This window comes from Sinohyriopsis cumingii, chromosome 15 (genome assembly GCF_028554795.1).
Source record: "Sinohyriopsis cumingii isolate HCF-2022 chromosome 15, ASM2855479v2, whole genome shotgun sequence".
Taxonomy (NCBI): Eukaryota; Metazoa; Mollusca; class Bivalvia; order Unionida; family Unionidae; genus Sinohyriopsis; species Sinohyriopsis cumingii.
This window is the reverse complement of record NC_142975.1, coordinates 86,202,396-86,227,899: the sequence shown is the minus strand read 5'-3', so window position 1 is coordinate 86,227,899 and position 25,504 is coordinate 86,202,396. Positions and strand designations below refer to the sequence as shown.

The 25,504-nt window shown below is 34.0% G+C and overlaps 1 protein-coding gene across 1 annotated transcript in view; it reads left to right on the top strand.

Annotated features, from left to right (window-relative positions):
* Positions 1-25,504, top strand: part of LOC149782244 (uncharacterized) — a 577,549-nt gene that overhangs the window by 36,805 nt on the left and 515,240 nt on the right. Inside the window, exons 14-28 of the mRNA XM_089935097.1 lie at positions 771-860; positions 2,971-3,122; positions 3,509-3,647; positions 4,081-4,276; positions 6,290-6,370; positions 11,601-11,776; positions 12,225-12,352; positions 13,129-13,270; positions 13,809-14,054; positions 15,781-15,786; positions 16,959-17,001; positions 20,086-20,240; positions 23,109-23,197; positions 23,586-23,631; positions 24,760-25,011. Coding sequence (XP_089791223.1) covers positions 771-860; positions 2,971-3,122; positions 3,509-3,647; positions 4,081-4,276; positions 6,290-6,370; positions 11,601-11,776; positions 12,225-12,352; positions 13,129-13,270; positions 13,809-14,054; positions 15,781-15,786; positions 16,959-17,001; positions 20,086-20,240; positions 23,109-23,197; positions 23,586-23,631; positions 24,760-25,011 — 1,941 coding nt within the window. The remainder of the gene's footprint in view (positions 1-770; positions 861-2,970; positions 3,123-3,508; positions 3,648-4,080; positions 4,277-6,289; positions 6,371-11,600; positions 11,777-12,224; positions 12,353-13,128; positions 13,271-13,808; positions 14,055-15,780; positions 15,787-16,958; positions 17,002-20,085; positions 20,241-23,108; positions 23,198-23,585; positions 23,632-24,759; positions 25,012-25,504) is intronic.

Below are 25,504 nucleotides of genomic sequence, written 5' to 3'. Positions count from 1 at the left end.
ACAAAACCCTGACCCCAGCAATGGTCACTGTACCAATCCACACAAGAAATGTATTAACAGAAAAAAAATATATCTTAATTTGCACATGAAATCGGTCATTTATTTGACAAAATATATATGAACTAAATTTATAAAAGGTTGCTATGATAAATGCTTTTTAAAATTTTGGATCCTCTTTTTATTGATGTAATAATGCAGCTATTAATTATATTGGCATCCAAACTGAGAAATTTTTTACTGCAAATCGATCGATTTAGCCTTAGAAAGAATATAATAAAAAGAAAATCTTTTTTTGTTTTAAATTTTAGACCTGAGGAAATATTTTACTTGTGAAGTGGAAATATTTTGCTTTGTCAGTCATGACAATACAGTGATTTCATTTTACTCCAGAAATATTTCATTACATCTACAACAATATTTTACATATCCTCATTGCATTACAATTTGCATAATAACACAGTTCATGAAGAGAATGTAGCTTTTGATGAAACATGTTAAGTTCAGTGTGCAAGGTACTTAATCAGTTCATTTCATTAATTTACAATTTCTAACCTGACTGTGAGTAGAGTGTCCCAAACATTGTTTTCATCTGCACATTTCTTGCCTAACAGAAGTTTTCAATATAATAAACGGACATGCTCGAGATCCATTTCCAGTTCCTGGACAAGTCCTTTAATTGCATCCTAATCTTGGGTGTGTCTTTGTATGGACACATCTGGTTTTGTAAGTCTTTGAGATATTACTAACATGTTCTCTCTTTTTTTTTCCAGAAACAAATAAATTGTTTTCCAAAGTGAAGAGCATTACTAGGTCTCAGTCCGGGCGCCTTGGGAAACGTACTGCAAGTCAGAGCATATTAGGTAGGCTGTCTCATATTTTAACACATCTAAATGTTACATGCTTTCTGATTGCAGGATCTATTTAAACTTTTCTTCTGCTTCTTAAAAATCTGTACATTCAGTTATTACCAGAATTCTGTTGTCATAGTAGATCTGACATAGAGTATGAAATTGCAGCATTTAATGCAGATTTTGCAGAAATCATGAAGAAAAATTGATTGAAGGTATGAAAATTTCACATCATATCTGCAGGTACTATTGTATGACTCTTGTTAAATCATCTAGAATCTACTATTTTGATGGGATACAATTTTTAATGGGAGTTTCCTGTGCGGACACAAGTAGGGAGATGAATACTTAAGCACCAGAATCTTAGAATGTTACATAGAATATGGTTTTCAATGTAAAAAGGAGGACGTATTAACAAGAAACCAGTCAGTCAGACGAAATTGGTGAAAAATGGAAACAGATGAAAAGAAAAGAAAAGATGCCAACAGGTCAAGAAGAAACCTAATATTTATGGCTACTGTTTGTTAAAATGTTCAAGAAGTTCTGAGCGTCAGCTTTGGAGAAATGGATGCTTCATATTTAATATCATTTGACATAAATTTTTACTGACTATGGAGGTATGATTTAACAGGACGATGCAATATGCTTGTATGGAAGTTTGATTTTTTTCTCAAAAGGATGTATTATCCATACAGGATGCCCAAACTCTGATAAATTGGCACTAGGGTTCTTGATAAGCATACTCTCAGTTGGCAACTCTGTATTTTCAAACCCTCGTATTTAGCCCTGTTGGTCATATACCATAAGAGTTTATTGGGTGGTCTTTTTTCTATCATCCTTCTGTCCTTAAGCATAAGTTTTTGATTGCCAGTTCTGCCTAAACTACTTGGAGGATTGGTCCTATTTAAAAATGATGTATCTTAGATATCTTATATGTGTTGCATATTGACATGAGGTGTTCATATGAAGACTTCTTATAATGTCTAATTGGTCCTAAATGTAAATTTTGCAGATCTGATAGCCAGTATGATCTCCATTTTTAACATCTTGTTATGACTGCACCTCCTAAGTGGAATGTTGTATCTTCAGCGATTTTTGCTAGAAGACTTCTTATAATGTTAAGTTTGTCTAGTATGAAAACTGTACCAGTCTGATGCCAAGTATGGTCACCATGGTAATAGTCTTTATAATCTTGTTATCACTATAAAAACCTCCTGAATGGACTTATTATAATGGACTTACTATTATGTCATGAACTTGAAAGGTTATTTAGCTAGTAGTTGTTTAGCATTGTAAGATTGTGCATGGATCAGAATTTTTACATCATACATAAAAACCTCCTGAATGGAAAGTCATGTAGACATGGGATTCTCATTCAAAGACTTATTATAATGGACTTATTATTATGTCATGAACTTGACACTTTACTTAGCTAGTAGTTGTTTAGCATTGGAAGATAGTGCATGGATCAGAATTTTGGCATCACTGGACCAAAACAAAGATAAATACTGCCCTTTAATATTTCTCTTACAAAGTTAAACTGCTTATGAAGGTGCAGTTGCCAAAATAGTTTTTGGGATGGTCTTCCATTTTATCTTGCCTTCACCAAAGGTCAGACATATTTTAGTCAAAGACTAAAATGCCATTTTAGACTACCTTTGAATGCTTTATCATAACAACTCATAAAACATCATCACAATAGGGTGGTCAGTTTACAGTTTGTTTTGTCAGCATGTTAGCCATTGTTAACATTTCAGCATGCATCATTGTACCAGTCATTGCATTGGTGGAACAGTTCTGTTCCCTAGTAGACTGGTTCTAGTCGGTTTCTATAATGTGTGGATAGAATGCATAAGATTATCTTTTTCTTCTGTTTCCTTTTTTACCTATCATCAATATTTTGATATTTAAAGCCAATAGATTTCTGTGATAAGACAAACTGGTGTGTACAGGATCACATCTATGTATCTGTTCTTTGAATAAGAAAGAGAACATTGTTATTACTCTGCAATTAAATGACCCTTTAGTAATATGATCTAAACAACAGTAAAATAGGATTATTGTATAAAGACTAGCAGAATTTACAACTTACAACTATGTACTATTTTCTGAACAATTTCAGGAGGCATTTCAACTTTGGTTGACAGTATTGGAGCTTTCCTGAGCAAATTTTCGATAAAACGTCTGAAGCTTGGTCAAATTATTGAATTTTTGGATAACCTGGGCATGGTAGAGAGCAAGAATAAAATGGCTGAAGTGATGATTACGGTCAAGGTAACAAGTTGGTTTAGTTAAATATGCTGTAAAAATTGCATCTTGTTTTGAAATCTAGAGTTACAATTTAATTTTAAGAAAACTGCATTCTTATGTGAAGCAGATTTAGGGAGCATATTCTTGTAGGAAAATTGTAATCTTGTGTGCCACATTTACTGAAGATTTGAAAATCGTATGTTATTAAAATTATTTACTGTAGATAAATTTGATAAGATAGTGCGATATAGTAAGAGAATGTATCCTATGAATTTCATTGAATATTCATGGAATGACCGATGACCACATTGCAGGTTAAGTTCCATGAAACTAAGATAGTAGCCAAAAATGTAAAATTTGTTTATGGAATATCACGATAAATCAACTATTACACCTTGGATTTACTGCAGGATATTATCGATGATGAACCTTGTATCAGCCTGTCTCAAATGACTGATGAACAGCTACAAACGGAGTTGCAGAAGCGAGGCATAGATCCCATAGGATCTAGAGACGAGTTAATAGGGAACCTCACAGCACTGGACAATAGTATGTTTGATCACATCTTGTAGTATTTTAGTTTTATATGTACTGGGCCTCAGAACTAATGGTTATTTGAATTTAGAAGCATGCCTGATGTACAATAAAATTCCCCATTTATAATTCATGAATGTTTTGAAATTGACTCAAATTGGTCAGCAATTACAAATTTGAAAGAAAAATAATCAGTCCAATATCATAAATGTGACAGTAAATAATGACATTGAGTTCAGGAGATAATTGTTTTTTCATTTATATTACTTGATAAATTTTGTGTTTGAGTCTGAGAAAATTATAGGTGGATTTCCTGTCATAAAGATTAGTTTTACTGCTTCCACTTTAGATAGGTATGCATGAGAGATTGGACAAATTTATGCTGAGTTAGCTATTTCAGTCCGTTGAAGATTAAATACTAATTGCATCAAATCTGATTTGTTTTCAGGCTGCCCTCTGATGTCTCTGACAATGCCAGAGGGTTTGCGGTGCAAATTTGATGAGATGTGCTTGGGAGTTGAGTGTTGTTTCAGTGTGAAGATAGCTATGTTCCACAAATCTATGAAGTCCTTCATGCGGTTTGATCCATGTCAGTTTCAGCTTGTGATGGGAGTTGATAAATGGACTCACACCATTCGCTTTGAAAACCCTCTTAATGGTAGGTTCTAAATGAATTCTCTTATTCTCTTACAAGTTTGAAATGAAATTAATCATATGTACCTTGTTTTGTAATATTGCAAAACTTAATGCATTTGTTTTATTATTATCTCATTACCCATAGTAGATGGGTTTCTCTTATCACTTTGGTCTCTTTTTGTATGAACAGAATGTTTGTAAGAAACATTTTATAAAATAAAACAAATGTTGATATGATGACTAAAGTTAATACAAGGAAGAATGATTAAATTTTTGGTGCTTGCTTATTAGGGCTGTTCCATTTAAACATACATGGTTCCCCGGGAAGGCAGTGTTTAAAAAATATATGCCAGGGTACTTTAATTTCATTGAGTTCATATTAAAATGATAAGAGAATTCTAAATTGTGTCTTTGGGTGAGTACCCTATATCAAATGTGCCTTCACTGGGTCACAGGTGTGTTTTATTGGAACAGCCCAAAACAACTTTTGGGGTATTGCCATACTTAATATTACTTTTTACTACGTATATTAATAGCTTCAGCTGTCTTGCACTCATTCTAGACCATATAATTTGAATTTAGTCTTGCTGAAATGGACTTAAGGAATAATAGTAAAGATTACAAAAATTCAATCATTTTGGTCAAATCCAGATACTGGCTTGACTGTGTTTGATCCAGATCTCGGTATTGGAGTCAATGGAATCAGCTGTACTAAAGTTACCTCAGTGTTTTAAAGAGCACATACATTTGATGCAGAATGCCTGCATGATCAAGCTGTTGCTGACAGTATTTTCTAGAAATGGTGTTCAGCAAGCAGAAACACATTGATGGCAAAAGTGACAATAAGTCTCTTAAAATCGTTAAACCAAAAGTACAGAAATATAAAGGGGAATTCAGATTCTTGAAGAAGAAAAAAGTGCAGAACAGAATGACTACATCAGTTGGACATGAGTTGTTTTAAGTTGAGTATGGTGACTGGGGAGATGATTGCCATCACCATGTAAAATGGATCTGTTGATGCTTTGGACAAGTGATATCCCTTTTTCCTGAGGTCTTTTGAAATAGAATTATAATATTCCCAATGGGATGGATGTTCATTCATATTTGTCATAAAATTATTTAAGCAATGAAAATACAAGAATCTATATTTTCTAAATTTTTAGTAGACAAAAACTTTATATGACATGTCTAAATCTGCATTATTTGCATGTGACTATAAAAATTCATTCTAAATATAGACTTTTACTCTGAAGACCTTTTGAGTTCTTCAGTGTGTAAAAAACTGTACTGAGAGTGATGTGTCTATACGTCTGTTGAGAAAATCCCAAAAGATAATGTCAGGTTTAGAGATCTAGAAAGAAGCTCTTAATCCCCATGGGTCTTTTGGAATGGCAGTTTGTGAACCTGTACTTGACGTAATTAAGGTCTAAAAGTTCTTTAAAAACTTCTTAGTTGAACATATCAGCCTTCACTGAATTATTCTCAAATCACACTTCTGAACTTCATGCTTTTCAAGTAGACAAAAGCAATACATAATATTTTGTTAAGCTTATTCAAAGTTCACCTAATTTACAGAACTATATCAAGTGTCTTACTGAGAAGTCTTGTTAGGATTTTGCCATTGACTTTTTATTTCCATGCAATTGATACTCTTACTAACTATTCATAGCTCTTGGAGATGGAGTTGTCTCCCCATAGAAAATCAGTAATTTTAGACTGGTATGTATACAGCACAACATGCAGGATCAGTTTGTGCCTCCAATATTTTTCCACTCTTTAATTCAGCACACATATTTCATCTTTTGTCCCCGTCTAAAAATAATCTTATCAATAAAAGATTTCATGAAATACTTGAAAGACAGCAACAAAATGATAGTTGTTTGGTAATAAAAATGGTAACATGTTTAACTTGGTTGTTTTTGTCTCACTGGAAAATGCATGAAGTGAAAAGTATCTTCACATTCATTGTTTCCTTCAAATTGTGTGTACTATGCAGTCTCATCTTGTTTTTAATGTCGTATTTTAGGGTTAGAGGGTTTTCAGGATGAAGTCAAGACAGGAATCAAGCTCGACTTACTAGGTGGGATTGAAGTAGTCCTAAAGTAAGTAGCCACGGCAAGTATTTGTTTTTCAAAAAGCTTGAGGCCATAATTAATTTATTGCTTCCTTTGGCAAGAAAGAGGCTTAAACAATAACATTTAGCAAATGTGTTATCTAACTTGGATACTTTTTGTCTTCTCATTTAGTTGAGCGGAGTCGGATTTCTAGGGCTGACAGCTACAACGATATGTGTACAGAATGCATGCAGTGTTAAACACTGATAGTGTTATTGGTTCATCCATCTTTCTATGTCCCTTTCTCATAACAATAAAAGTCTTACAGAGTCATGTACTTTGTAATTAGATTCGAAATGAAACAAAACCATTATGTTTATTTTGTTATGCATTGTTAGTTCCACTTATGTCACATGTCACCTTTGGTTTGGGTCTGATGCACGGTGAGTATACCAAAATAAAAGTTTTTTTGCATTTAAATTGTTGTAATATGAATAATAATTATTTTGTGAATGAAAAAATACAAGACTGATAGGAGTTCTCTTCTGAATCAACAATAACACTGGAACATATCCACATTCAGCTGCAAAAAGCAGTGATGGAATATGCAGTGTCTTTGCTGGTGTTACATGTGATATGTTTTCAAAAAACTTACTGGAGTATTGTTTTGAAGATTGTATTTCTTGAAAATAAACTTAATTTATGCTGAATAGCAAATAATATCATTGGAAGTAGGCTTTTTATTAAAAGTTATGACCATCCAGATTATAAAATGGGTTATCAAGTATTTAACCCCCCCCCATCCACCACCTATTTTCTCAGTGACTATGTCTTTTCCTTCTTAATTATTTTCAGAGGAATCTTTGTAAATCGTGACCTCACTTGTCACGTGTGGTCTTTGATTTTTGAACTTTGTTGTGCACAACTTATTAAGGAAGAGAAGTACCGTTTGTAAAGAAAAATAAATCCTTAAAAATGCCTATAACATGTGCATCAAAACGTTTTTATGCATTGTCAGATTTATGATATTTTACTGTTGCACCAGTATCGGACAAACTGTTAATATAATGGACATAAAAAACGTGGATGTATAATAGCAAATCTAATACCATAAATGCCAGTCTTTGGCACAAAGTTGAGATTTTCTTGACACTCCAGAAAGCATTTTTTGTACTCCCAAGGGTGTGTGTTTGAACACTCGTGGTCCAAATATATAAAAGATAACTGGAAATTAAAATTTGAAGAAAATAAAATATAAATATGTGCTTTCGTTGAAGCATTTAATACACTAATGAATAAAAATTATTTGACTTTGCATTGTGATATATCACACATATATATACACCCATGTGCATACACCCACATACTCACAACATGCAGTCATTAAATATTAAAAATTATGCAAGGTATATATGTCTTTACAATGTGGAATACAGTATTATAGTTGCTGACTTTTCTGGTGTCAGTTGTTGTCTTGACAATGTTGTTGTCTTGACAATGTGGAATACAGTCTTATAGTTGCTGACTTTCCTGGTGTCAGTTGTTGTCTTTACCATGTGGAATATAGAATTATAGCTGCTGACTTTCCTGGTGTTGTTTGTTGTCTTTACAGTGCGGAATACAGTGTTATAGTTGCTGGTGTCAGTTATCTTTACGATGTGGAATACAGTATTATGGTTGCTGACATTGATGGTATCAGTTGTTCATTGGAGAGTTTTAAGGCAATGCAAGTGTCATTGTTCTCATCTCTGTGTTCCTTACAGACTGGGTGGTACTGTTGCTAAAAAATTCCCCAAAGATCATTTTGAATTTTTCTGAGCATTAAAAATGTACTTCCTGCTTCTGTCTTGATGGTGGATGCTGTCGCTATTTTAATGAATGTCATATACACTACTCAAGAATAACTAATGTCACTGGGGTGTTTGCAAGTTTTTGAAAAGTATAAAATGATCCTGCTTACTGCTGAATTTTGCAAAGTCAGACTTGGTCAACCAGTAGATCTAAAATAATTTTTTTCTGGGCTTTCCTCAGTTCTCTAATCCTTTAATGACTTTTGACATTTACCTTAAAAAAGATTAATCACACTTCCACACTGGTGTCTTCACCATTTCAACTACATAAAAATAACCACATTTTGCATTTTATGCATAGAGTAAAATCCATTTTCAAAGAAATGTTGCTGCTGACCACAAAGAGGCTGTCCATTTAGTATGTAAACATGGGGGGGGTACCCAAATTCATACACTTGCATATGGGGGTGGGATCTACGGATAAGGTATGTGTGCATAGGGGATGGGGTGTGTGTTAAACCTCGATAATAATTTGTTTAATATGTTACATGTTTAACTGGGTTCAGTGGATGTTTGAATTTTAGCAGACACTAGACAGACTTTTTAAAGTTACACAGGTTATTTCTTTGATGCAGCCAGACATTCAACATCAGTGGACTATCTGTTTTATTAAATACATTATTATTAATCCTTGATCGTTTCTGCATGGATTAAATTTAGACCATTCTTTAGAATTCAGGGGGATAGTGCATCAAGCATACATATGTAGGTGGGGTGTGTGTAAAAAAGTATGGATGTGTACAGAAGGGGGATGGGTCAAGCTTTGCAAGATTTTTGCATACATACTAAATGGATTACCCCAAACTAGCCAGAAAGTATGAATTAAGATACCATAAACATTTTCATTAAAGGCAATGAAGTGTAATAACCCAATTTCAAATGAATTGGGTTGTTTCACTTTGTGTACTTGTGCAATATAGCTAAATGGGGTCTCTGGTAGCAGTGCAATATAGTTAAATGGGGTCTATGGTAGCAGTGCAATAGAGATAAATGGGGTCTCTGGTGGCAGTGCAATATAGCTAAATGGGGTCTCCAGTAGCAGTGCAATATAGCTAAATGGGGTCACCAGTAGCAGTGCAAAATAGCCAAATCAGGTCTCTGGTAGCAGTGCAGTATAGCTAAATGGGGTGTCTGGTAGAAGTGCAATATAGCTAAATGTTTTTTTTTGGTAGCAGTGCAATATAGCTAAATTTGGTTTCTGGTAGCAGTGCAATATAGCTAAATGGGGTCTCCAGTAGCAGTGCAGTATAGCTAAATGTGGTCTATGGTAGCAGTGCAATAGAGATAAATGTGGTCTATGGTAGCAGTGCAATAGAGATAAATGGGGTCTATGGTAGCAGTGCAGTAGAGATAAATGGGGTCTATGGTAGCAGTGCAGTAGAGATAAATGGGGTCTCTGGTAGCAGTGCAATATAGCTAAATGAGGTCTCCAGTAACAGTGCAGTATAGCTAAATGGGGTCTATGGTAGCAGTGCAATAGAGATAAATGGGGTCTTTGGTGGCAGTGCAATATAGCTAAATGGGGTCTCCAGTAGCAGTGCAATATAGCTAAATGAGGTCTCCAGTAGCAGCGCAATATAGCTAAATGAGGTCTCCAGTAGCAGTGCAGTATAGCTAAATTTGGTTTCTGGTAGCAGTGTAATATAGCTAAATGAGGTCTCCAGTAGCAGTGCTTAAATGGGTATCAAACACAAAATCACCTTTTCTATCATCATTGAATAAAGTAATCTGTGGAGTGGTGGTGGTTTATCTCTGACCGTCATTGGCTTTTAATCACCTCTATGATGATTAACCATTCAAACTAATTAGTGAGAGTGTTAAGCACGACATGACTATTTATTGTTTATATTGGATACAGGTTACAGGACTACTGTGCTGTTCAAGCATGGTCTTGTTTTTTCATGAGGTTAATTGTTTCTAGAAACACAACCAAATTAGGGATTTTGGAGTCAAAATTCTTGTTTTCTGTATGATACATTATGATGTGGCAGGTATGCAATACTATGCTTCCATGTATTTTTGACAGTGCACAATTTCAAGGAGCTATAACTTATTAAACATACTGCTCAAATATTTTTGTATTTGCCATTTTATGTGTCCTAGAACGATCTGCAAATTGAGGTACATGAAGAATTATTAAATATTTTATTCTATTTTTCTTATTTTAAGATAACTTATATTATGACAGATTGAATTAAAATAGTCTTGTGAGACCTCTGATTGAATTGATTAGTGCTATTGCATGCCTTGCATATGCACAGACTACTATATGGGTACAGAGAGCAACATGTGTATAGACTGCTACTTGTGTACAGACTGCTACATGGGTACAGACAGCAACATATGTATAGACTGCTACTTGTGTACAGACTGCAACATGTGTATAAACTGTTACATGTGCAGAAACTGCTACATGTGTACAGATGTGAACAGACTATTAAGTGTGTATTAATCGCAACTTGTGTATTAATTGCTACAAGTGTACAGACTGCTACATGTGTATAAACTGCTATATGTGCATGAACTGCTACATGTGGGCAGACTGCTACATATGTATAGATGCCTACACGTGTATAGACTGCTATATGTATACATATGACTAGTTGTATATAGCCGGCTACATGTGTATAGACTGTTACATGCGTATAGACTTATATATGCCTAATGATTCATAATTACAGGCAGTACAAATATTTTCTGAAGCAGAGTTTGTGTATTGCATGTCTGTTGACTGCTACATGCCCACTGATTTCAGAATTACAGGTTAGATTGACAAGACCTGACACCCAATTGATCATCTGAAATGACTGTAATGCTCTGCCTACACCAGCATGAGGCATTAATTTATTTCTATACCTTTATGGCCTTGTGTCATATTTGCCAGTCAGATGTCCTTTCTTATATGGACTTAGGTACATTTTGATCAGTATTGGTGGACATTAATATCTTCCACAATTTGAGACATGCTGTGTGCCTTGACTTGCAGCATTTACATTATAACAGTACTAATTGTACGGAGCCTTTGTAACAAGTATTTGAATTGGATGAAACTGAATGCATCATGTGACACAGAAAAGTTAATAAAAGTTGTTAGTTCAGAACACATGACAATTTGGATGTGAAAAGATGTCACACTGCCATTTTTGGTCTTATGGCAGTGAAAGTAAATTTTTCAGTTGTTACATTTCATCAAAGAGGTGGGTCACAGGATTTTGGCTCATTTAGTAATTATCCTATTTTTGCATGCCATGAATTTTGTAAAATATAAAAAATGGTAATTATTTTATTTTTCCAACTAATACCAAATTTAATATACTTGAACTGTCACAATACTGGACATAGTTTACCTGAAGACATAGGTAATGGGTCCAGAGGTTGGATATTTGTCATTTCTCATTATAAAAGAAATATTTGATTTCCACTTGAAGGTACTCCATCACAAAGAAGACACTTGAGGATGGTGGAGAGTCAGTACTTACTTTTGGGGTGGGGGTTTGTGAGATTGAGGATACCAGTAACTGCATTGTAGACATCAAGATATTGAATGAAGCCATTCTGCCTCTTCCTATTTGCTATCCTGATGGAACTATGTCCTGGCCAAAAGGTTACCTATCAGTTATTTTTCTTTTTCAATTTGAGCAATATCACCTGTGAAGGCAGTATAGCATCTGTTTTAACTGTTCAGAGTTGTGTATTTTCAACAGTAATTGCTTATTCATTTTGTTTTATAAAGATTAAAGAAAAAGTGTAAAAGAAGGAAAAAGTAAAAAAAAAATGTTTTCATTAATTGGAGAAAAAAAAGAAGTTGGAAAGATAACACAAAGCTGAATTTTAATTGGAATAGTTTTAGTTTTGATTTGTATTTCATCGCAGTAATGTAATCATTGCATCTATTGTTGATAAGCACTCCAATATTTTGGAAATGCATATATGATAAAGAGAAAAATGAAAGTTGAAAATAGGAGACACAAGAAGAAGAAAATAAACTATTTAGGTATATAATGACCTATATGTGTAAGATATAAATTGAGATTTACACGAATTCTTTTCAGTAAACTGGTCTGAGATGTTGAGTAAAGATAAAATGGTAGAGAAGCTAAAAGAGACTGGTAAAAAGGTGGCTAATAAAGTTGCCACTGCTGTGGCCAGTACCATATTGAGTGAGCTGGGACTATCTGAGGTTTGTATTGCATTTGTAAAACATTAAATTTCAACAGACCTTGCCATGAAGTTATACAACATTCTCATGCACAAACTCGGCTACAAGGTCTGTTGTTGGATTGATTGGTGATTTGTATTAATCATCAAACATCCAAATGTTGAGTTGAATCTAGGTCTGAAAACATAAATATAGTCTTAGAACCTGGTCTCACTGTCTCTGAAATTCTACAATTTTTCCTCTTGAATGAAATATACATAATATACCAAAAGCTACTCTTGAAAATAGTGGGTTGTCAGAGGTTAATGTGTCAAAGCCAATTGAAAAAACCCCAAGCAAACAACTTTTACATTTTGGGAATATACAGTCACACTAAAAATAACTGGTATCCAACAATGGTAGATATGTACATTTAACAGTTTAGCAATATTGTGACATAATGTACATTGGGTGTATAATCAGAGTAAAACCATGGCAAGAACATAAAAATTCTCTTTTTATTGGATAATATGAAATATTTTTCAGTATAAAATAAACACATTATCATTACAGTCCCATGATGTCAGTACTTGTATAAAATCTTGTTTGATATCAGCAGAAGGACATCAGCTCATGCTAACACATCAGGTCTAGTTAGCTTAAATGCATGCACGTAACCATTTTTTAATTTATATTAACGATTAGATCAATAGGTCTGGCAATGTCTGAGAACACAAATTCGGTAGTTTTTTAAGTACTTTTGGTAAATTGTTTTTGCTTTAGTATAAATTTCACAAGGAAAGTTGTTATCGTTGCAGGATCTGCTAGCAGGGACGCCTCCATGTCCCCGCCCTGAGAATATGACATTGCAGGCACTGAAATCCACTCTGGAGGAAAGAGGTTTGCTGACCACTGGGACCAGAGAAGAACTTGAGGCTGCACTTCGCACAGATGATCTAGGTATGGTTACAAAGTACCCAGTACATTAAAAAGTGATTAGTCCTGTGGTTTTAGTCTAAGTACAGTAATAGCACAAATGATAGACTTGCCTTTAAAAAGGAATAGGAGTTGAAATGTTTTTTTTTCATGTGCAAAGTTACTTCTCTCTCTTCCTGACTAAAACATAACATGAATTAATACGTAGCACTGATTTTATTATGAATTGGATGAAGATGATGATCTTGTCACGCATAAACACCTGAGTAAAAAAAAAATGAAGTCGTATTTATTCTTGTTGGTAATATGCAGTAAATTGTAAAATGGGATTGCATTGGGATTATTATAACTTTGTGTGCTCCAGGGCATATTAATAATAAATACTGCCATTGACTTGATGACCAATGAATTGATGACCATTGATATGATGCCCTTTGAATTGATGAGCATGTGTTTTTACAGTAGTTTAATTTAGGACATTTAAACAAAAATTAATATGAGAAATTGTTTCCAAGAAACCACAGTTTAATACTGACACAGCTTTGATATTTTGTTGCAACAGATTGTAGTTTGCTTGAGAGGAATTTTGTCGTGCCAGCCATCCGTGACCCCAAACTACAGAAGCATCTGTATTACTACATCTCCCCGAACTGCATGCGTTTTGATGTCTGCATGGATTTCACCATGGCCAAGTTCGGTTACACCAAAGCACTTGCTGCATACCTGAAACTTGATGTCTGCCAGTTCTATCTCACAGTCCATTTTGAGAAATGGAATATCACCAGGCTTCTCATCAGCTATGATTGGGGTAAGATGTATTAGATTACAGTGCTCATTTTCCTGGGGTTGCAGTCAGAAAGACTAGTGATATCCCATCTTTGTATGAGGGGCAATTTGTCTGTACCAAACAGTCTTTCCTATAAAGATAATTTATTAAACATAGTTGGCAAATGCTCACATCTCAGCGAGCTACCTCACTTGATTGTTACTTTTAGTTGCCTAACACTATTTAGTGGCATTGCATATGATAGGATTGATAGCACAGCACCAATATCAAACCACATAACACTATTTATTGGCATTCCATATGATAGGATTGATAGCATAGCACCAACATAAAGCCACATAATACTATTTAGTGGCATTCCATACATAAAGCCACATAACACTATTTAGTGGCATTGCATACGATAGGATTGATAGCATAGCACCAACATAAAGCCACATAACACTATTTAGTGGCATTCCATACGTAAAGTCACATAACCCTATTTAGTGGCATTGCATACGATAGGATTGATAGCATAGCACCAACATAAAGCCACATAATACTATTTAGTGGCATTCCATACATAAAGCCACATAACACTATTTGGTGGCATTGCATACGATAGGATTGATAGCATAGCACCAACATAAAGCCACATAATACTGTAACGTGCACTACCCCAGGGTTAATTTCCCAGCGCAAGCTCCCTTATATTTAGAGAATTTCTTCCTGTTTCAATGGTTCGGCAATCCTCAAACAGAGACTTTGAATTGGTTGCAATAGTATAATGTACTGGTAGTACATAGTACGTCGTCTGATAACAGACGAAATCTCTGTAGAAATAATGGCTTCTTATACTAGCTACTTATCTGTGAGGAGATTATTTATCAAAGTATATAAACAACATAAAATCTGAATGAGAAAAATAGAGGATTTATTTTAGTCTTGACATGTCAATAAACACTTCAATATAATAGAATTCACATATTCTCTTCCTAGTCAATAAATAAATTAGTATAACAGAACGTACATATACTTATAACCAGCAGTCTCAACAGTTAGTATTAAATAATAATATTGATCAAATATAATTTACTGTAATACGTTTATAATGTTTATAGGGGTAACATTAAAATCCCAATACAAACGGATTCAAATAAATAGAATTAACAGGCGAAACAGGTGACCATTTCTTTTACGATAAAAATATAAAGTCATACAGATGTACTGAAATAGCGTTTTGGAGGCCTATATCCCTACGTAAGAGTATTCAACACTTTATCTTTGGCTTTGATTTTCCTTAGTACATAAATTTACTATTAAATTTTTATATTGCATAAATGAATGTATAATTTCTAATATTATTATTTCTACTTAGAGAATGATAACATGCCCTATCACTTTTGGAAGCCGATAATATACTGTAGCTGTATACGAACCCGATGCCGGTTGAAGGGAAACTGACTGGTTTGTGCGACACCCATATTTATAACCTTCGGTTGCACTACACAGTGTGACACTCTGCCAAAATAGTACATATTGTTAACAAGTATTTAAGACTGAATAAATACTAAATATCGTTAAATTATTGAGATACAAAACAAATATTAAATGCTAATTATATTATTACAATCTTAATCGCAAAGATATGGTCAAACACTAAAATCCTTGTGTCACACGTATAAACAGTAAACATTGCCCTCCAAACAAGTTGGTGGTGCGGGAAAATTAGAACATGCACCATCCTCATGCGTTATCCTTGCAGGTGAAGGTAAGTGCATTATTTTCTTGTTGAGCTTAACTTATTCTACATAAAAATTAGTTATATCAACTGTTTATTGCTGTTCAATAATGACTGCATATACCGCATAGTGGAAATCTGAGGTGCCTCCAATACGTAAATTGCCTCCAAAACAAAGATGGCGGACATCGTGAAATACATTGAACGTTGAACATAATATCAATCATACAGAACATTTGTTTTGTAATACATTGAACTTAACATAGTCTCAGAATATCCAATTGTATATGAAACTAGTATATGTGTGATTTACAGCATTGAAACAATGTAAACCAATGATATGACACATTGGAGGTGCCTCCAATACGTAAATTGCCTCCAAAACAAAGATGGCAGACATCGTGAAATACATTGAACGTTGTACATAATATCAATCATACAGAACATTTGTTTTGTAATACATCGAACATAACATAGTCTCAGAATATCCATCTGCATATGAAACTAGTATATTTGTATTCATGTAAAATTCATAACAATACTATTTAGTGGCATTCCATACATAAAGCCACATAACACTATTTAGTGGCATTGCATATTATAGGATTGATAGCATAGCACCAACATAAAGCCACATAACACTATTTAGTGGCATTCCATACATAAAGCCACATAACACTATTTAGTGGCATTGCATACGATAGGATTGATAGCATAGCACCAACATAAAGCCACATAACACTATTTAGTGGCATTCCATACATAAAGCCACATAACACTATTTAGTGGCATTGCATACGATAGGATTGATAGCATAGCACCAACATAAAGCCACATAACACTATTTAGTGGCATTCCATACATAAAGCCACATAACACTATTTAGTGGAATTTTATACATTAGGATTGATAGCATAGCACAAACATAAAGCCACATAACACTGTTTAGTAGAATTCCATACGTTAGGATTGATAGCATAGCACAAACAAAGCCACATAACACTATTTAGTGGCATTCCATAAGTTAGGATTGATAGCATAGCACGAACATAAAGCAACATAACACTATTTAGTGGCATTCTATACGTTAGGATTGATAGCATAGCACGAACATAAAGCCACATAACGCTATTTAGTGTTTAGATAGATACATCCTCATGTTTTTAAATATGTAAATATATGAATTATTCCTGTCTTTTCAGGTCGAGAAGAGGTATTAGAGCTTAATGCGAATACAATCATAAGGTTGGTATTATTTTAAAATCCCAAATATACAAAATCACTACCTTAGTAATTGTGTAATTTTTTCTGTAATCTATGTGCCTTCCATTTATTTATGGGCCTGATTTTGTCTTTTTTTTTTGGTGTACAGTGCAGTAATGTTTCTTATTTACATTAATTTTGTGAAACTTTTTATTCATTTTCTGCAGATTGATATTAGCACTAGAAAGAGTCGTACAAATATACTCAAGATAATAAAATCAAAGCTCATGGGTTCTGATCTTGTGAAATAAAAATTAGTTCTAATATTGGCAGCTAAAAATGGCTTTCCTCAGATACGGGGAAAAACTCTACATATTTAGGTTTCAATGGTCACTGTGAGCTGGAAGATGCAAAATTTGGACACTTCTGGTCGTGTGTTAAATATAATGATGTGATTTTTGGATTCTTCAGATAAATTATGTGATCATAATATACTACGAAGACTGGAAGGAGAAAAGATGTTGATTACATTTCTTTGGCTTGTTTTAGTGATAAAAGCACTTGAACATTGTCTTTTTACTGGGACAGAAGTCAGAAAAGAGTGGTATACCCTTGGATGGAGGGATTGGTGCCATATATTTTTGTTTACTTGTTACTACTTCTGCTTACACCTAGTCAGCTCTTTGTTTCGAGGGACTCACAAAAACCTTCCATTTTGTGCCCTTTGTCAAGTTTGAGCAATCCTTGATTTTTTTTCTATCAGTAGAAGATTGCTCCATCATTATTGTAGACAAATATTTTGCATCTCATTTGCCTGTTTCATCAAACAGTAAACTGATTTTAATTCTCCGTTTTAATGGTCAGGAGTATTTACATCTCAATACCTGACCTTATTGTCAGTATTTAGATCATTTCTATAATTTTCTCTGGCAATTGTTCCATTTCTTAGAATCCACTTCACTGTAAGATTATTGCACAGGCCCAGCAACCTAGAACCTTGCCTTTATTTACAAAGAGGGTCTATATAAATAGGAAGAGACCCACTCCGACACTCTGAACAGGGAAACTGTTTCAGAACTTTAAACCTTGGTAAGGGCCTAGTTGACCAGAGCAACAGACAATACAATATAGTGAGAAAATGACCAGTTTTGACCCTTGTTCTCTCTCAGCCTTATTTATTCCAACAGAAAATAATGGCATGCTGGTGCTTCTCTTTTCCTAGGTTCTGCTGGGATATAGTCAGATGTTGATAATACATCTTCTGGACCCCTTCAGAATAACAATTTAAGATTAACTATTTATCCTGTAATGTTAGATCTATAATACATTTTCTGGACCTCTTTAGATTAACTATTTATCCTGTAGTGTTAGATCTATGATACATCTTCTGGACCTCTTCAGATTAACTATTTATCCCATAGTGTTAGATCTATAATACATCTTCTGGACCTCTTCAGATTAACTATTTATCCTATAGTGTTAGATCTATAATACATCTTCTGGACCTCTTCAGATTAACTATTTATCCTGTAGTGTTAGATCTATAATACATCTTCTGGACCTCTTCAGATTAACTATTTATCCCCTAGTGTTAGATCTGTAATACATCTTCTGGACCTCTTCAGCTTAAGATTAACTATTTATCCTGTAGTGTTAGATCTATAATACATCTTCTGGACCTCTTCAGATAAACTATTTATCCCCTTGTGTTAGATCTATAATACATCTTCTGGACCTCTTCAGATTAACTATTTATCCCATAGTGTTAGATCTATAATACATCTTCTGGACCTCTTCAGATTAACTATTTATGCCATAGTGTTAGATCTATAATACATCTTCTGGACTTCTTCAGATTAACTATTTATCCTGTAGTGTTAGATCTTTAATACATCTTCTGGACCTCTTCAGCTTAAGATTAACTATTTATCCTGTAGTGTTAGATCTATAATACATCTTCTGGACCTCTTCAGATTAACTATTTATCCTGTAGTGTTAGATCTATAATACATCTTCTGGACCTCTTCAGATTAACTATTTATCCCATAGTGTTAGATCTATAATACATCTTCTGGACCTCTTCAGATAAACTATTTATCCCCTTGTGTTAGATCTATAATACATCTTCTGGACCTCTTCAGATTAACTATTTATCCTGTAGTGTTAGATCTATAATACATCTTCTGGACCTCTTCAGATTAACTATTTATCCCATAGTGTTAGATCTATAATACATCTTCTGGACCTCTTCAGATTAACTATTTATCCTATAGTGTTAGATCTATAATACATCTTCTGGACCTCTTCAGATAAACTATTTATCCCCTTGTGTTAGATCTATAATACATCTTCTGGACCTCTTCAGAGAAACTATTTATCCCCTAGTGTTAGATCTATAATACATCTTCTGGACCTCTTCAGATAAACTATTTATCCCCTTGTGTTAGATCTATAATACATCTTCTGGACCTCTTCAGATTAACTATTTATCCCCAAGTGTTAGATCTATAATACATCTTCTGGACCTCTTCAGATAAACTATTTATCCCCATGTGTTAGATCTATAATACATCTTCTGGACCTCTTCAGATTAACTATTTATCCCCTAGTGTTAGATCTATAATACATCTTCTGGACCTCTTCAGATTAACTATTTATGCCATAGTGTTAGATCTATAATACATCTTCTGGACCTCTTCAGATTAACTATTTATCCCATAGTGTTAGATCTATAATACATCTTCTGGACCTCTTCAGATAAACTATTTATTCCATAGTGTTAGATCTATAATACATCTTCTGGACCTCTTCAGATTAACTATTTATCCCGTAGTGTTAGATTTATAATACATCTTCTGGACCTCTTAAGATTAACTATTTATCCTGTAGTGTTAGATCTATAATACATCTTCTAGACCTCTTCAGAATTCGACTTAAGGTAACTATTTATCCTGTAGTGCTAGATCCATTGATAAAGAATACTCCCAAAATTTTTTTTTTTTATCAATAGGTTTTGAGCAGAGGTAATTTATATGGAAGTGTTCTTGAAGGCAAATTTCATTGTATACATTTTTCATTTATCTGTACAGCTAATTAGGCATTGAAAATCATTTTATTGCCTTTCAGGTTTTCTATTGACAAGGATGATGAAAAGAAAGTGTTTGTTGTCAATTCTAGCCTGAAATTATGTATAGAACCAGGGAATTGTATCTGGAATGGTGCCATTGTAGAAAAGATGGAGATTCCTATCCCAATTTGCAATGAAAATTTCAAATTGCCAGGTAAGCCATTCTGACAGATGACTCTTTAAGAAAATATAATCCAGGGTATGTCTGAAAATGATTTAGAGTTCCATGAAAACTTAGAAATTGGGTTTTTCATATTATTTGGTTGAAATTAACTTCATCCGTTTATAAAGTTTAATAATATAAAAGTTCATTTTTTAACTTGAAATATTTTGCCAGTTCTAGTCTCCATGTTTTGATAAACAAGTTCATCCACACCATTGCAATAAAAAAAAATATAGCAACTGTAACAAGAGTCTGTAATACTAAATGCCACTGTATTTGTCAAAACCTCTCTATTGAACCTTTGCAAATTCAAAAAGTCCTTAACAGTTCCTGTTAAGTTTCAGAGAATATTCAGTGAAATCAAAATCTCTTTGTGTGCCTCTACATCCATGTATACAGACTATTTGAAGGATGGAAACATGCTTTGTAGATCCCATTGCAACACCCCATGGCACCATCTTGATCTGGTTGCAGCAGTAAGCCTCCATTTCTACTGCAGAAATTACAGCAGATACTGATACCATTGAAATACATTGAGACCTATTAAAAGAAAACAAATTTTATCATATTTTGGGATTCCCTTTCCACACTGAGAACCTTGTTAATCCTTAGTAAATCTGAGTATTCTTTAATATCCTGAATCTGGCAGAACCATGATTTACTTATAGAATCTAGAAAAGGTATTCTGTGCTGTTGGCTACTTTGCAGTATTTGTATTAAGAGTAATTAAAGTACAGACAAAGCAGCCAGAGCTGCCCTACATTTACCTGTTTGGAAGATTCCATGCCCTGCATTTACCTGTTTCGAAGATTCCATATCCTGATTCAAGGTAGAGTTGTTCTTCATACTTGGTAAAATATATGGAATTAAAACTCCATAAACAAGCTTAATAACATGAAACCTATTGTTAGAGACTGTCATCCCTCATTCAGAAGAAAATCTCAAAGATAATGTATCTTTGTGCTAATTTAAATAATACACAATACATAGGTTCAATATAAACTTTGTAGTAAATATTTAAAAGAATTGGCATAATTAGGGCAAATACTGTCACTGCACACTGCACCAGCTGAGCTCTGAATGGTTTCTATGGGAATACCTGAGGAAGAGACACTTGGGGAGTTTGTAGGGCTGTGAAGAGTGTCCAGCACCTGTATATGGAACAGCAAGGGTCTGATACAAGGTATATTGGGACACTGATAACTGAAACTCGATAAGTCTGATTCTGAGAATTCTTATGACAACAAACATCAGCCAGTACTCCATACATGCACTGTAGGTAGCATGTTTGAAGTATATGGGCTTATTAGTTGAGTACAGTTAAGTACTGACACAAATTGGGGGTCAAAAGCAAAGTTGTGAATGCGTGAAACTTGGCAATGACCCAGACAAAGTCAAGGGAGTCTTGTGACTATGGAACAGTGCAACTGTAACAAATGCCCCCAATTTAAGGAAATGTATGGATAAAGAAAGATAATAATGATTGAAAATGCTATAACATGGAAAATGCATGAACTAGATTTCAAACTGCATAATAATCCAGATGTGCCTAAAGATAACAATATTAGATATATGTATTTGATAACCAGTTAGGAATTCACATCTTCACTAATATAAAATACAGCTGGAATGACAATGTAGCAAAGGATGTGAAAATGAATGACTGGCAAGAACAAGCTGTACAATGTCTCTGATGTGTTCCAAATTTGTATGATGGTATCACTAAGTAAAAAAGCAGAATAGTGCATTGATCAACACAAGTGTACACTGCCAAGTGAGGCAACATGCTGTGATATATGCCTCAACACAAAGCAAGCTCTATTCTATCAGAGTCCACCTGAATATATCTACAAGATACATTAAAGGACCATCAACCCAAGGCTGGATCAGATTCAACTGCAAGAACAAACTTAAAGACCTAATAATGTTTCCTACCATAAATATTTTCATCATCATTATTATTATTATGGTACGGAATTCCAGTCTTAGCAGCACTGGTATCTGCTGCAATGTGGCAGGTATGTACATTATAGTGATGTGAATCATAACCTAACCTGAGCAAAACAGCCTCAATGGTAGCATTAAAGGTAGTTCTGCTTATGGCGAGAGCATTATCCATGAGAAACAGTGGATCACAAAGGCGAGCTCCAACTAATATCCGAATACAATTGAATTTCCTCTTCACATGGAAAGGAGAAACAATGCCATCATAGGTCATATTAATATGATATCCACACCTTGATGAAAAATGTCATTCTTAGATGCTCTACAGTGCAGAGTGAATAGGCGTTTATCCATATGAAATATCATGTCTGACATATTCAGATTGTTTGTTGAAGAAAAAATGGGTTCCATGAATAGCATATTATCCATGTGCTAAATGCATATTGGGAACATGTACATACTTTGTGTATACCTCCTGAAGTGTGGATCTTGACCAGAGTGTGCACACTGACAGTGGAATGCAGTCTTGTAAAGTTTATCACTTCACCCATTGATGCAAAAATTTCTGATGCTGACTCAATGAAGAAACAGTATAGTGTACCACCAGAGCAGTTAAAACATCTTGACCATGTTCTATATTTTTTGTCTTCAGGTGTCATTTTATTTACACGTTTCAACGTCTTTACCTTCATCATTTAACAGCTCCTTTTATATTTATCAGGAAGGCAATATCTTCCAAGACTTGCGTGCAGTTCCTTACATGTGAATGTTTATAGCTTGACCTCTAATTTGCATTGTACAGCTAGTATTGTGCTGACGTATTATTAAACTCTGCTACTACTACTACTACTCCAGTTCCACGTCTGACAGAAGTGAGATCCATCTCATTATATTCTATGACATTTTCTGTTTCAGCATTAACTTTTGAAGGCCTGAAAAATGCTGTTGGTGGAGCTCTGACTGAAGAAGCATTTAATTTGCTTCTAGAAGCACTCGGAATTAAGGTAAGCTTGTGTCTCATTTGACCAAAATAAAATTTAGTTCTTTTAGTTATTAACTAGTATTGTGAATTCATAATTTTCATGGAGTACCAGTTTTTGTGGATTTTTTGCTTGCTGTAAACCATAGATTTAATTACCCAAGATAAAATAATCATTGTTTAGAACCTCATTTTCAAGCCAATTAACCTTTTAATTAGTAGCTTCATGATATTGCTGTAAACCATAGATTTAATGACCCAAGATAAAATGATTATTGTTTAGAAACTATTGAACCTCATTTTCAAGCCAATTAACGTTTTAAAAAGTAGCTTCATGATACCATTTGCTGAATGAGAATTTTTTTACATTGTCCCACTATCTCTTCAGAATTTCAATTTTATTTTGTCTGTAGAAATACTTCTCTGAAGGTAAATGTGTGCTGCAAGAGCCTCCTGAAGGTATGTTGTTTTACAGTCTTAATAGCTGTGTGCCAAATTATTTATTAGCCCTTGTTAACATTTGTGCACTATTTATACCCAGAAATTACATTATGAAGATACAGTACTCTTTCTTTATAATGCTATTTTTAAATGCCATAAATAGACTTGAGGAAGCCTTATATTGAGAGATCTGTCAACAAAACTATATCATTACAATTTTCACAAGTGGCAAAGATATGAAATATAACCATTATTCAAATTTTCATTTTATATTTTGCTGAAAAATATTGGCTAGCAATATTGAAGTCCTGCATGATAATATCAGCTGTTTCATTTATGTTTTGCTGTGTTTTGTGTATATTCACACAGAAAATATCAGTAGTAACATAATTCTTCTTCCTAACATAAAATTTAAGAAAAAAATGTTATGCCAATTTATTCTATTTGAGTTTATCTATATGTGAGGTGACCTTAATATCACTAGATCATGCAAGTGTCTAAAAGTAGCTCAGACAATTCTGGTTGTAATTTTATTGATGCAGCAGTGAAAATATTTATCTTATTTCATTCCAGTGAATTATCACAATTATTTCATGAGGAAATTCAGTAATTCATGGCCTAGCATAAAATGAAGTGAAATAGTTTAAGTTACTAAGACAAACAAAACATGACCAATTATTATGGGATCCTTGAGCATACCTGCAGTATAAGAGGGCAGCAGTATATTGAGGGGTCTTATAGTGAGAGAGCACAGTAGTAATTCATGGTTACTCTTACCTTTCTGTTTTGTCATGTCACAAATTGTTCTGTCATTTAATTGTGAATTTTGTTTACGCCAATAACTTGATGGATTGGTGTTATATTATGAAGGTCTAGATCAAGTTGTTTTAATCATTCTCCAACATTTTAAAATAGGATTATGGCCCTTGTTTGACTTCTTTGCACATTGTTGGTTGGTGCATCCATACTGTATTGACACATATCTGGTTATGGGCAAGAAGTTTTATAATTTAAGTAAATTTATTATAAACAACATTTACATTACATCAATAGACTGCACTCCAAATGAATAAAGCCTTTGTGAATTAACTGGCTAAATTGGCAATAATTGTATATGATGGAAACTTTATTCTCATTCTTTTACAGGCTGTCCATGGAACCTAACATCATTTCTCGCAAAGTTACCAAAGTCCTTGAAGAATGTTGTGTTGTGTCAGATGCCAGATAATTGTTTTGGCCTGCAGTGCTGTCTTAACTTTGCCATTCCTGTTCCATTCAGTACCCTGGTTGTACAACGATACATCCCTTTCTGGTTTAAACTAGATCCATGTGACTTCCATATTGACATGGCATTTGGACCACATAGATTCAGTGAACGCTTTATAACACTGGACTGGGGTAAGTAACTAAACTGTAAAGGGTAATGTTTTTACATCTCTGAAAGATCTACTTATGGCAGATACAGTTGGAGCATATGCCATTTTTTAAAGTTCGTGTTTTAGACCACCCTCCCCACCAATCCTTACCCTAGACAGAATACTAGTTTATTTCACAAGTTGGACATGTACAATAGTTGTGAATGTTTGCAGATTGTCTTAGGGCTATTCCATTTAAACATACATGGTACCTGGGGAAGGCACATTTTTTTCTAAATATATGCTAGGCTACTCAGATTACCCAAAGGATTCATATGAAAACAATACAAAATTCTAAATGGATCTATGGGTGACTATTCTATATTAAAAGTGTCTACCCTGGGTCCCATTTTTTTATATCCTGAAACAGCACTTAGTGATAATGAAAATTTTATGAATTTATTTTGATAAATTGTCAGCTTTTACTTGCTGACCAACAATCTTGTAATATTAAATAGTAGTTTCTTTGAAGTTTG